General features: G+C 53.9%; 1 protein-coding gene across 5 annotated transcripts in view; it reads left to right on the forward strand.

Annotated features, from left to right (window-relative positions):
• SRCIN1 (SRC kinase signaling inhibitor 1) overlaps nucleotides 1-13611 on the forward strand; it is a 225376-nt gene that overhangs the window by 157837 nt on the left and 53928 nt on the right. For all 5 annotated transcript variants that reach the window (XM_032946607.2, XM_076060327.1, XM_076060330.1 and 2 more), the window contains exons 2-4: nucleotides 9679-9998; nucleotides 12492-12666; nucleotides 13057-13258. In XM_032946607.2, coding sequence (XP_032802498.2) covers nucleotides 9679-9998; nucleotides 12492-12666; nucleotides 13057-13258 — 697 coding nt within the window. The remainder of the gene's footprint in view (nucleotides 1-9678; nucleotides 9999-12491; nucleotides 12667-13056; nucleotides 13259-13611) is intronic.

Below are 13611 nucleotides of genomic sequence, written 5' to 3' on the forward strand. Positions count from 1 at the left end.
GTCCAACCGACTCTGCGGGATCGGGTTATATTTAGAGCCGTTGTTATTGTCTCGTCAAAAAAAAACGACGCCTTGCAAGCCGCCACGGAGAGCGTGCCGTTTCGTGAATCAATTTGCTTCGTCGGGACCGAGTTGGGATCGTGGTCGGGGGGGGCGTGGGTGGAGGCAGGGTGGGAGGGGGTTTCAAATCACCCAGCCGCACGTTTCTACAAATCACGGCTCCTCCCCCCACCTTCCCCACTCACCCGCCTACTGCCTGCAGTGGGGCCGCGAGGTGTCATTAGATGTGTTGTTGTTATTCATTTGTCCTCTTTCCACCCATCCTCGACCGAGGGCCTGGGTTCGCCCCCACTAGCGGGCCTCCGGGCTTCCGAGCCGCCGGTGGAAATTCCGAGTGCTCTAGGCAGGAGGGGTCCAGTTTTTAGCGGCAGTGGAAATCGCCGTCAAGTCCTTGTTTTACCGACCCGCAAGAGATGATGGAATGACCAGAGATGTTTTTGGACGACCTTCTGCTTTGTTGGGGCATGTGCCGCCCCGTCCAGCCATCGCCCTACCCCCATGAATTAAGCGGATTGAATTGCACCCACGGACATTATGTAACTCCTCGCGAAATCTATTCGCAACACTTAACCGAATTTGTTATGACCCTCGGGTGTCCAGCCGGCGTTTAACGGGCACTTACCAAACAGCCCTTGTCCCAACATTCTCTACCGCGCGGCTAAATCGGGGCGGATCTTCTGTGGTAACGGCCACACGTCTCCCCTGCGTGCGCTTGCTTAACAACCTCTGCTGTCTCCGCGGGCAAAACCGGCGTCGCTCGCCTCTGCTCAGCAGAATTACGTGCACGTCCGTGTTGATTTATGCCGCTCGGTAGCGGTATGAGTGCGGCACCGCAGTTTAAAGGGGTGGGGGGTTGAAGTGGGGGGGGGGGTTAGTGGAGGGGTAAGCAGAGCCGTCTCCATTTTACGAGTCTCTCTCCGGGAGTCGCGACGGGGTTAGGTAAGGCAAGGCTGTGCGGGGGAGGTTGAGTTGTCAAGTGGCAGAGGCTGGATCCATGATGTCTTTACAGCTTTGTACAACCAGCGATGTTTCTAATATAATGTGTAATCACCAGCCAAACCCATCAAACGCTACCCCCCCCCACCACCGTCCCACCGGGTTAGACCTGCCTCGAAAACGAAAATCACGCTGCGCCAAAGAACCCGCAGCACCCACGGTTAGATGCGGCCACTTGCAGCCATCTATTTGAATCGGGAAACCGGGCGGTGGAAGCCCGGTGGGTGGTGTGCCGACCGTGGGAATCCTGAGCAGACCGTCGCGGACCGCACTGCGAGGGCACCGGCATGAACCTCGGGTTAAACTCGGCGGAGGCGTTGGAACAAATCCATTCGGCTGCTGCCGCGGCTGTCCATTGACTATCAAACCTGGACATGTGCGTACTGTGAAAATGGGTCGTGGATGGGTATTCCAGCATGACAATGACCCAAAACACACGGCCAAGGCAACAAAGGAGTGGCTCAAGAAGTAGCACATTAAGGTCCTGGAGTGGCCTAGCCAGTCTCCAGACCTTAATCCCATAGAAAATCTGTGGAGGAAGCTGAAGGTTCGAGTTGGCAAACGTCAGCCTCGAAACCTTAATGACTTGGAGAAGATCTGCAAAGAGGAGTGGGACAAAATCCCTCCTGAGATGTGTGCAAACCTGGTGGCCAACTACAAGAAACGTCTGACCTCTGTGATTGCCAACAAGGGTTTTGCCACCAAATACTAAGTCATGTTTTGCAGAGGGGTCAAATACTTATTCCCCTTATTAAAATGCAAATCAATTTATAAAATTTTTGACATGCGTTTTTCTGGATTTTTTGTTGTTGTTATTCTGTCTCTCACTGTTCAAATAAACCTACCATTAAAATTATAGACTGATCATTTCTTTGTCAGTGGGCAAACGTACAAAATCAGCAGGGGATCGAATACTTTTCTCCCTCACGATATGTACGTAGAATTTCTTTCGCACCTTACATAGCCAACCGTGCTATTCAGAGTTGCGGGGAAAGGACAACAATGAGCTGCGATGCAAGGCCGCAGGTGAGGAGAGGAAGAAGAATACTAATCCGGGACGTGGTCAAAGCCAGAGGGCGGAGGGGAGTGTGCGAGCAGGCGTGCGCCGACGCGGTTACGGGGAGGTCGTGCCGAAGCTGCACCGGATCGAGGCCGGTGGTTTTGCCTTCCGCGCGGTGAGAATACAAAAAATGAGGTTGACATTTGGAACCTGGCGGACTAAATTTTGCAGTCGGGAGAGAAACGTGTTATTGTTTGTATTTATTATTATTATTATCGTGGAGCGTGACGCGGCGGTGACAGGAAATAAATTGCCCGTGATGTCTGGCGCGACCGTGTCCGCTCACCTGTCGAGATGTCGGTGGGCGTGTGGCCGTCACCTCATCGGAGCGTGCTGCCGGAGATGCGTGGGTCGTGGAGACGCAACCTCCACCCCGCAGCGGCAGTGCGTGGAGCTTAGCCATCGAGTGACAACTTGGACCCACGTGATTGTCGGTACGTGTGCCATGCAGCCATCAGGATAGATTTGATTGCTAAATTAAATAATAATTCTAATCAAGCGGATTAAGTCAGTGCGTGTGCAGGTGCTGGGTGGACTATTACATCGCAGGGGTATGACAGATGGCAGTGGTAGCTTAGGGAGGCCTTCATCCAGCAGTGGATGGACCATGACTGATGCTGATGCTGCTGCCGATGATGAAAATAACTGAGCATTGTCCTGAGAGCATGTGCTAGTGTCCTGAAATGATTGGAATCACGAGATACACTACAACACAAGCTCGTTTAAAACACTGCTATTGTTTTTTGTTGTTGCAGTAATTACATCTTTGGCAGACGTGTCTACGCTCTCAAAGAATTTGAGGAATGACTTTTGGTAATTGTGCAAGAGCCGGCTCCGCTATCCAACTAAAATTTAGTCGGCTCACGTTGCTGGCAATGGCTTCTTGGCCCCAAAAACGTCTCACTATTTTATATAACCTGTATAGGAAGGTCTGCACAGTGGGTGTCATCTGCAGAGAATGTGGGGCACCGCGGTGGTGAGATGTTATCTCCCTCGCCTGGGGCTTGATCCCGACCCTGACGCCTGTATATTTGGAGTTTGCATGTTCTGCCCGTGGTCGCGTGGACATTCCTCTGGGTCCTCCGGTTTTTCCCTCCACATTTAGAATCAACATGAGCTTGGAGTATTTGGCTGATATAAATGTCCACATGATAAGCCACTTCGTTGAGCTATCATTTATGGCCAGGTTGCTTCTGAAAAAGAGCTACATAGCTCAGTGAGCCTTATCTGGTGAAATAAAAAAATCGTTTAGTTAAGTATGTTTAGCAAACATAAGAACATGGAATTTCCACTGCAAGACTCAGGGTCACCTCTATCTCACAGCAGCAGCAGCTCTACCGCTCTTTTTCACGTGAGCAAGGAGACGCGTTGACGTCTGGCATTTCTCTACATGACGACGGCTCTTAGAATATTTCACCCTGTGCTCGCGTGATTCTGTAATAAGAAGGGCGATTTCGCAGCCACCGGCACGTGACGGCCTCCCCCCCCTCCCCCCGTTCGCGAACAACGTCACGCGACCTTTGCGTTGGCGAGTTGGCGTTGCAGCCGCCGTCACCTTCAAGGGACGCGTGATAATGTGTTCGGCGGCAGCAGGTTATTATCACGAGGTGGAGGAGGGGGGTTGGGTTGGTTTGGGAAGACGCGAAGGACAGAAGCGAGCGGCGATGGGGGTGGGAGGATGAAGTCTCAGAGTTGAAGGCAGCGCTGGGTGACCGAGACGCAGCTGGTACGTGCCGTGAGCGTTCGGCCTCGATTCACGTATCGGAGATGGCGGTGGGGGAGGGGTGGTGGAGAGTTTGACGTGCGATGCCCTCCGGACTTTCGTCGTGATTCAAACGAGGAGCGAGACCATGAGCGGTGGCAACATGAGCCAGAACATCTTGACTTAAAGCTTTCGTGACTGCAGGGATTCATATTCTTTGGGTCTTTCGGTTAAGCCACGTAGATAGAAAAATAATACATGTTTTATGTTTATTATTTTTCTATCTACGTGGCTTTACCGAAAGACCCAAATAATATAAAAGATTCATAGCTCGTCGGATCCCCCCGGGGCCAATAAAGATTCTGATGCCGTAACTACGCGTGCCCGAAACGGCGTGGCTTATTTAACGCAATAGCACCACCCTCCCTGTCCCACAACCCCCCCCCCCCATCGTCCCCCGCCCCTCCTCCCGTTCACCCGCCCCACCTCCACACCCCCTCCCCCCTTGTTTTCGCCGACCAAATGTGATCACACTTAATTTGGTCGTCGGGAGCCGTAATGTCGCAAGGCATTAGCCCCGTGGAGGAATTAAATTAGGTAGAGGAGCATCGCGTTGCTCGGGCGTTTCCTTTACTTCTAGCCCCCTCCCGACTGAAGGAGGCTGCTGCTGGGGCGCAGCGGTGAGCAGACTCGAATCGCAACCGGGCAGTCGGAGCGACGGTGCCAGCTTCTTAAATCTGCCCCCACCGCTTCCCTACCCTCCCGCCCATCCAGCAGTGGACACGGGTACACCGCCACAATCTGGTCGATTGGAAAAGGGGGTCCTCCGAGATCTCCATGGAGTCGGGGCCCTTCTACAAGCAGCGGCGTGAGAGAGTAATTGCAGGGCTGTGCCTTTATCCACTTCGCGTGTTGCCGTCTGTGCTTTGTGCACGGCGCGGATCGGTTATGCCATCGGTGGGTTTTTTTTGATGTTTTATTTTTTAAATCAAGCTACTTTGAGATAAGTTCAAATTCACCCCCGTGAAGCACCGAACGCAACGGAGACTGAGATTGTGTTTCAGATCTCAGAAATGAAAGGGGGACGTTCGCAGTTCCGTTGTATCATAATCGTCTGAAACGCAGAGGCATTCGAAACACGAACGGCACGTGCACAGATGACAGGCGTATATAAAAACAAAATACGCGCGTGGCATGCGTGCGTCGTGAATCACTCTCCTACAACTCCGTCCGTCTCCAGACCAACGTCTCGTGTTGCCTCTACCCACAGAGGCAACCTTCCATGTCCGCTCGACTACAATATGAATCCACACGCGCACACACACGTACACACACACCTCTACCGGAAGCTTTAACTGCACGTCCTCTGCATCCATGGGGGACGTGCGCAGCAATCATCGGGCGTGTGCGGTGCGTGACGACTTGATCTGTATGTCAACGGAGTTGATCGGTCAACACAGGGAGGCGGAGCGGGGGTGAGTCGTGAAAACTGCGCTTTTTTGGAAGCCGTGACGACACCTCGGCTGGCAGTTCATGGGACGTTCAGGCTCGACAGCCTCCATTGCCGCCACGTTGCCGGCGATGCAACGATCACAATCAACGACGAAGCGAAACTCGACACGTCAGCGGCTTTCAAATGGATATAAAACAGGCGACGGTTTTTGAGCAATGGCCCTTCTTCATTGCACGGACGTAGAGAGGGTAGAGGGATAGGTGGCCTCATTTAATAAAAAGGTTATATTTCAGTATTAAAGTGACTTGTGCGAATACTCTTTTTTTTTACAAAGGAAAAAAAACAATTATTCGTCGAGCCACTGTGATAAACTTTCAACCGTCGCATTCTAAAACTTCGTAGGAAGCGCGGCGCGCTCCTCGCTGGAACGTAATTATCTCCGTGAATTTAATTTGCCCGGATCGACGTAAGTTGCGGAATAGGGGCTGAGGTTTGGCGAGCGTGCAAACTGCACGCAAACAGTGGCTGTTCCCAGCACACATCGCCTCCTTTAACCAACGAGGGTGACGCACGGCGTTCCGTTTGGAGAATATGCCGGCAGCGACCTCGCGCCACTTTGGAAAGTACGGTTATCTCCCCAACGTTGTTATTAGCTCTCGAACGCTGCGGTCAATATTTTAGCAGCCGTGCCTTTTCTGGGAGCGGTGGCCGTGCCGCGATGTGGTTTTTTTGCCGGCTATTATCAGCGCCTGCTTATTAGCTAAGTGTTTATCTAAAACACAGAGGAAGACAAAGACGGACTTGGTGGGGGGGGGAGGGTGAGGGGAGGTGAGGTGGGGGGCGATGACATTAAAGAGTGGACCCAAACTCCGCACGGGGAAAGTGGTGAGACGTTTGCGCCGAGCGTCGACCTCCGAACCCCAGAGCCGACGCTGATGGATGGACGGACGATTTACTACAACGCTTCGCCGGGAATGCGGGCAGATCGGCGCGGCGGTGCGAGGTTCGCCGTGCGTGCCTGGTGCCTAGTGATGTCGCGAGGCATTTTACAGACCCGCGTTGAGAGACGTCATTCGACGTGCTCGGATACGTCAGTGGCCTTGGTGCGGGAGGACACGTGCTCGAAGACGGGACGGTGGCCGATGGTCAGGAATAATGAACGGGGTATCAGCCGAGGAATGGAGAGCCCCCGAGCGGATGTCCACCAAGGAGATGGAGCGATGGCATCGCGAGAGGAGGCGGCGGCGGCTGGTTGAGGGAGCCGTTACATTCGGCATTGGGCGATGAGAGGAGAGAAGGGGACAAATTCGCTTCACGTGTGCTGCACGGTGCAGCCCGGCAGAGTGCTAAGTGGGTGCTTACGAGAGGATGAGGAGGAGCACACGGAGTGGTTTGGAAAGTGCTGCTCGGGCGGCCACCGTGCAAACCGCTGGGCCGCTTTGCATGAAATCGCCGAGTCGAAAAACAAACGGCAAACGTCCGCGCAAGCACATTTGCCAAATCGTCCTTGCAGAAGCGATAATGGCCACCTCGTTAGGTACTCGCTCGGTTAAATCACGCTCGCAGGACTGAATGTGCGATGGGAAGTGGCAGTGGGGTGGTGGGGGGGAGGGTGGAGGGAGATGTCGGGGCTGACGGAGCTGACGGAGCCGACGGGCGCGAGTGCCGTAACGCCACGCGAGCGGATGCTCGCGGATGCTCGCCGATGCTCGCCGAACCGCCTCTGAGCGGACGTCGCTCTCCGGCTCGTCGCAGCGGCGTGGCGCGGTGCAGCCGGACGCGTCGGAATCACGAGCGAGCAGCGGACAGATTTGAGTGACGCGATCGATGTCTCGTGTGGGCCCGTCGTGGTTCTTACCCCCCCCCACCCCAGGCCACCGTGCGTCTCCTCGTTCCTTGAGCCATTGGCCCAAACATTTATAATCGGGTACCATCCAGGGTGGCAAATGCTGACGGTGATTTCCTCAAGGGTTTTATTTTTTTCCAGATTATGCAGGCACGTAGGGTGGCAATAGTGCCGTGGTTGGTGACTCTTTGCGGGGAAATGTTTGTGAAAGAAGGGAATTGTAGTTTTATTGTTGAAACAAAAATATATATACATTTGGAATGAAGAAAAACAAACTAATCGTGATATGTATGTATGTTGAACTTCTTTCGCAACCGTACGTAGCCAACCGTGCTAATCGGAGGTGCGGTGGAAGGAAACACGTGTGAGGTCGCCACGGAATTTGAAAACAAATATTTAAGTGCGTCCATAAAACAGACGGTTACGTATAACCAAGCTTTCTGCTCACGGTGGGGTACCGTGGCACCATTGATCACCCCAAGTGGTACTGACAATCTCCCACCCCCCCTCGCACGCGGCATCGGCTTCCCGACCGGCGTACTCGAGAGCTGTGGGTGATGCAATCTGCCGTGCTCCTCTTTGCTCCCCCTCGCCCCCCATCAAGTCTCGTAAGGGCAGCGACATCTGCCGTCTTTTCCTCCCTCGAGGCTGCCCAAGTCCTGGTCACCCTCCGTCCCTGTGCAAAGGTGGGGCAGGGGGGGGGGGCAGCCGGCACCTGGCTGGACTCCCCGGCCGCTTTGGCCAACCCAGCCGCACCGCTAGTCCGGGGGGTCCTTCCTACGGGCCATGGAACAGGAATAATAAATGGAGATAAATGTTCTGAAACGCTCCTGGGTCTCTGTTAGGTCGACTCGGCGTCAAATGATTACCTGCTGCCGATGTGCAAACATCGCCACTGGGGAGACAAATAGGACGGGCGTGATTTTTGGCCACCTTAATCCCTCGCGTTTCTTGCCGGCCTTCATAGGTGCTCTAATCGCTCGCAGTACTGCCTCAACAGTCTATTAAAAGGCTGTTTGGGAGATATTCGCTTTTGCCTATATATACCAAAGCTAGAATCGGACACGTGGTGAATATGTGAAAGGCGCCATGTTCACGTTGTCGCGTTTCGTGTTTTTATGACCTTCCCCGAGTAAAAAATAATCCAAGAAACATGATGGAATGAGCCCATTGATGATTGGACGGCGCGGGGAACGTGTCTGGCTCTGTGTGACGTGCCGCGCTGCCTCGTGCGAACGCGACTGACTGGTTTTACCGGGCGTGCAACAAATAGGGACTTTGCTAAAGTGCTTAGGACATTCACAGTGCAAGATGTGTGTGTCAGTGTGTGTCAGTGTGTACCAGTGTGTGTATTCGGTATATTTGGCACAATAGCGGGTACAGATGGTGCATCTACCAGTCATCTCAGTCAGTCAACCCACGGCACCTGGATCTGTGCCGAGACCTCCTCCTGTCAGACAAGCCTTCGACACTTCACGTGGCCTCAAATTGCACCTGGCCTGGCACACTTATTGGCGAATGGCAGGTGTTGGTACAAATGTATAGGGGAGCATTAGTGTAGCGGTTAGCACGTTGCGCTACGAACCAGGCAACCCGGGTTGCATACCTGTTGACGGCCAACATCGGTGATGAATATCTGAACCGGTCCCGGGCCTCCCCTAGGTCGACTCAGCCTAAAATAAGTACCTGGTGTGGTGTGTAAGCAATCGCCACTGGGGAGACAAAGGCGGTCGAGCGTGGTGCTGGCCACCCACCCACCTTGTGTACCGTTCCGGCCTTCATAGGTGCTCGCTAACACCACTTGCCCCAACAGCCTGTTAAAGCTATGGGGGGGGGGGGGGGAGGATCTTTGTGTTTGTCTATACATGTAACATCTCACCTGATTACAGATAAAGTGCCATCAGCAGACAGTGATGTGATTGCTCGGTTCATTGTTTGTGCGGTGCGCGGAAGTGCCGCGGTTTGTCTCGTGTCAGAGACGGGTGACCTGAGAGGGCAGTCACCAATTGTTGCAGCACAACAGAGCCGGTCGATCGGTTTGGGAGCAGCGTTTCTGATTTGTTAAACACGAAGTGCACGCTGGACTTTGCGGGCGTTGATAAATGCTGCCGAATCCTGACATGTTCGATCTTCCCTCCCTCTTGTCTGAATCCGCCTCCGGCCCCCCCAACCACTGCTCCCCCACCACCACCTCCACCACCACCAAACTTCTCTCTCTGACCCCATGCTGCGCTCACCGCCACTCTGCTCATCTCTCTTCTTCCCAATCGTCTGCCGCCTCCTCCACTCCCTCCCGCCTCCCTCTCTCCCCCCACGCGCTCGCACGTCCTCCGACGCGCTGTCGTCACACCTCCCCACTTGCGTCCACGCCTCCCTGTATCCTCCCACGCAATTATCTCACCTCACCCCCCCCCGTCATCTCCCGCACCCGAGATCCACGCCACGTGCTCCGCCTGCTCCTTGGCGCACACCTCTTGCTCCGTCGCACGTGCTCTCCCATCCTCCCGGGCTCTCCTACGCTCTCTCACGCTCTCTCTCCCCACCCCCGCACCGTCCCACAGAAGGCGTGGTGCTCCGCCGGCCCCTGCTGCTCTCCAGGGACGAGGTGCTGTCGGCGGCCCCGCGCAATGGGCGCGAGCGCGGCGGCACGCGGCTAGAGCGGCCCGTGAGCCGGCGCCACACGGTGGACGGGGCGCGGCTCAACGACGCCGACGCCGCCGTCGGCCACGCGAGCGGCACTCCGGGCCCGCCGCGCCTCACCGCCACCGTGCCGCACGCCCTGCGCAGCGGCGCACCGCCCAGGAACCACGAGCGGGGCCTGTACGGGAGCTACCGGCACCTGCACTCCCACACGGCACCGGCGCCCGTCAGCTCTACCAAGGTCGGGGTGGGGTGGGGTGTGTGAGCGATGGCAGCGTACGGCGAATGTTCGGGACGTCGTAGCGATGCGTCGGGCCGTCGATTCGAAGGTCGGTTCGGGAGGCAGCCGGGTGGCCCAGGGGTCGGAGGGCGCTGAGCTGGCTCCGATGGCATTCCGGGCTGGAATGGAGGGAGCAGCAGCGGCTCTGTGGTTGAGCCAAGATGTCAATCTTGTTCCGCAATGAATCGAACTGGCATCACAAGACACTCTTTTAGCAGAAGTGGCCAAACATCCCAATGCAAATAAATAGCCTCGAGACCCGGTGAGGCTTTCCTGGATAATTGAATGGCATTATTGTTTTTCTCATTGCATAAAAGGCAACACCCATCTCGTGCATACTTGCCGTGAGAATTTGCAGTCGTGCTTAAATATTCCAAACATGCATAATCCATTGTATGAATAATTACAACGTCAGCCTCGGGCAAAAAAGTTATTCCCCTGTCTCTCCTTAGCGACAACGCGACCTAGCCCGAGTGGCGCCTTTATGCTGGACTCGAGAATAAGATAGAATCACCTCCTAGAGTGTGAGATAGAATCACCTCCTACAGAGTGAGATAGAATCACCTCCTACAGAGTGAGATAGAATCACCTCCTACAGAGTGAGATAGAATCACCTCCTACAGTGTGAGATAGAATCACCTCCTACAGAGTGTGAGAGAGAATCACCTCCTACAGAGTGAGAGAATCACCTCCTACAGAGTGAGATAGAATCACCTCCTACAGAGTGAGATAGAATCACCTCCTACAGTGTGAGAATCACCTCCTACAGAGTGAGAATCACCTCCTACAGAGTGAGATAGAATCACCTCCTACAGAGTGAGATAGAATCACCTCCTACAGTGTGAGATAGAATCACCTCCTACAGAGTGTGAGAGAGAATCACCTCCTACAGTGTGAGATGGAATCACCTCCTACAGAGTGAGAATCACCTCCTACAGAGTGAGATAGAATCACCTCCTACAGTGTGAGAGAGAATCACCTCCTACAGAGTGAGATAGAATCACCTCCTACAGAGTGAGATAGAATCACCTCCTACAGAGTGAGATAAAATCACCTCCAGAGTGAGATAGAATCACCTCCTACAGAGTGAGATAGAATCACCTCCTACAGTGTGAGATAGAATCACCTCCTACAGAGTGTGAGAGAGAATCACCTCCTACAGTGTGAGATGGAATCACCTCCTACAGAGTGAGAATCACCTCCTACAGAGTGAGATAGAATCACCTCCTACAGTGTGAGAGAAAATCACCTCCTACAGAGTAAGATAGAATCACCTCCTACAGAGTGAGATAGAATCACCTCCTACAGAGTGAGATACAATCACCTCCAGAGTGAGATAGAATCACCTCCTACAGAGTGAGCGGGTTGATTACCTCAGCCTTGCTTGGTCACCAGTGACAAATGGAGAAGATTTGGTCAATGCAATCCATTCTCGAAAATTAATCTCGAATTTAGAGATGCATTTGTACGGAGCTCTCTGATGGGCTGTCAGGTTGCGCCGGATGCTGTTAGGGTATTCAGTTCCTGCAGAAGTTCCTGGCACGTGGAGCGAAACGTCGAACACCGCGCCAGAAAATCACACGGTGCGACCCAAAAACACCTTGGGAGAGAGCCAGACAGCACGTGAAATCCCAGGCAATGCATTTGCACAAATTCGGCAGAGATGAAGGAAACGGTCTCTGCATAGAGGCAACGTACCGGGAAAGTATCCGTACGGCGATACTTTACCAAAACAAAACAAGTCATACAATGTATGAACGCGATCCGGTATTTAAGACCGCAATTGCAGGGACTGGGTAGACACTTTCATCCCCAGGCGAAAGGCAAGCGAAGAGGGAAAAAGAAATGACTCTGTCCGCAGCAGGTAAGAGACGTCCCTTGGCCGGTACTCGGCAAGGGGTCTTGCAGTATCTCATTTCAGCGCCGGCTCCTGCAGGGCTTTGCCTCTTGGCGATAACTGTGATGGAGGGGGCTGGGGTCCCACGGAGGAATCGAGTTTTAGCTTTGTAAGTGACACTGGTAGCAGCAGCAGCAATTGCCGCACAATTGTGGATGACATCACAGAGGAGGTGGTGGTGGGTGGCATTCTTTTATACACGGCCACAATAAGCGCCACTGAAGGAGGGCTGGGTTCGTTCGTTTTTTGTTGGAAGGAGTGACCCAGTAAACGTTGAATGTCTGGTCCAATGGTTCCAACCACATGCCTGCGTTGACCAAATGTTGAATGTTTACAGGGGCGCCGACATTCCTCTGAACTACAAGTTTACCGTCAGCGGCATGCTTTGAAATACAATGCTGTTTGTTTAATTTGTTTGATTTGTTTTTAGTCTTGTGCAGTAATATGCTCCCGTGTGTTTTTATTTCTCCGCGTGTGATATGCTCTTGTTTTGTTTGTTTAGGTTTGCCTATCTGATATTCTGCGTGGTTTTTGTTTTGTCGTCGTCGCTGTGCTAGGGCGTAATGTACCCGGCCTCGCCCGACATGGCCGACTACGGGGCCTACCCGTCGGCGCACAGCCAGGAAGTGACATCGGAGGCAGACGGCCCACGCGGCTTCACACGCGGCTCTAAGCAGCGTGCCTCACTCCCTGTCATCCGCTCCACCAATCAGAGCAAGGACAAGCCGCTCGGTGAGTGTGTGACCATCAGATTCAGCCAAAGCTCGGCTGGTTACTCCCCCGCCGATTATAATTTCATATTGCTCCACCAACCGGATAATGTAAAAAAAAAGGTTGTAATAAAAGCGTCACCTCTGTCCCCACGTGTGCCACTGGACAGGAGCTTATGGGCGGGGCTTGGTGACGTCAATGACATCATCAGCCACATTGCACTGAGCCTGACTTTTAGGAGGCTTCCTACTTTTGGGAAAGGAAAAGATTCTTCACTCGGCCCGAACAATCGATGACAAAAATGCAGTCGATTTGGCGGCGAGGCCTGGCTAACGAGTGCGACATTTTCCCCTTACCTCTGCACGCTTCCCCCCCCCCTTCCGCCCCCCTCCCGCCCACCACTGCCGCCAGGTATGCTGTACCTGCAGTACGGTGGCGAAATGCGGCAGACGGTGATGCCCAACTCGGTGACGACGATGGACACGGTGCGGGCACTGTTCGTCAAGGCCTTCCCCACGGCGCTCACCATGGCACTGCTCACCTCGCCCGACGCCATCGTGTTCGTGGGCGACCACAAGCAAAGCTCCTTCAACCAGCTCAATGACATCGTCGGGTGAGGCGCTGTCGCCACGGAGACCGTGCCGCTGTCGCCGCGGAGACGAAGCTGGAACCACCCGCGGCCTGGCGTCCTCTCGCGAGGGAGATGGCGCAGGGTTCACAAAGCCGCTGATGAGGTTCAGGTTGGGAGTCGGAAAACCATTAATGACTCCTGATTTGGGATTAATTCATGAGGGTTGTATTTCGACTCGGTCAGCTGCAGATGATGCTTCGCTTAGGAGCCATTCAACCGAAGGCCTAGGGCTGAGTTCACACTCAGCCACTAGTGCTGTGTTCTGTACCACAGTTCATTTATCCCTTAATATAAATCCGCTACTGCCTTCAAACTGCTCAAGCCACGTGTTTCCG

This window comes from Petromyzon marinus, chromosome 4 (assembly GCF_048934315.1).
Source record: "Petromyzon marinus isolate PM22_M1 ecotype Great Lakes invasive population chromosome 4, UKy_Petmar_22M1.pri1.0, whole genome shotgun sequence".
Classification (NCBI taxonomy): domain Eukaryota; kingdom Metazoa; phylum Chordata; class Hyperoartia; order Petromyzontiformes; family Petromyzontidae; genus Petromyzon; species Petromyzon marinus.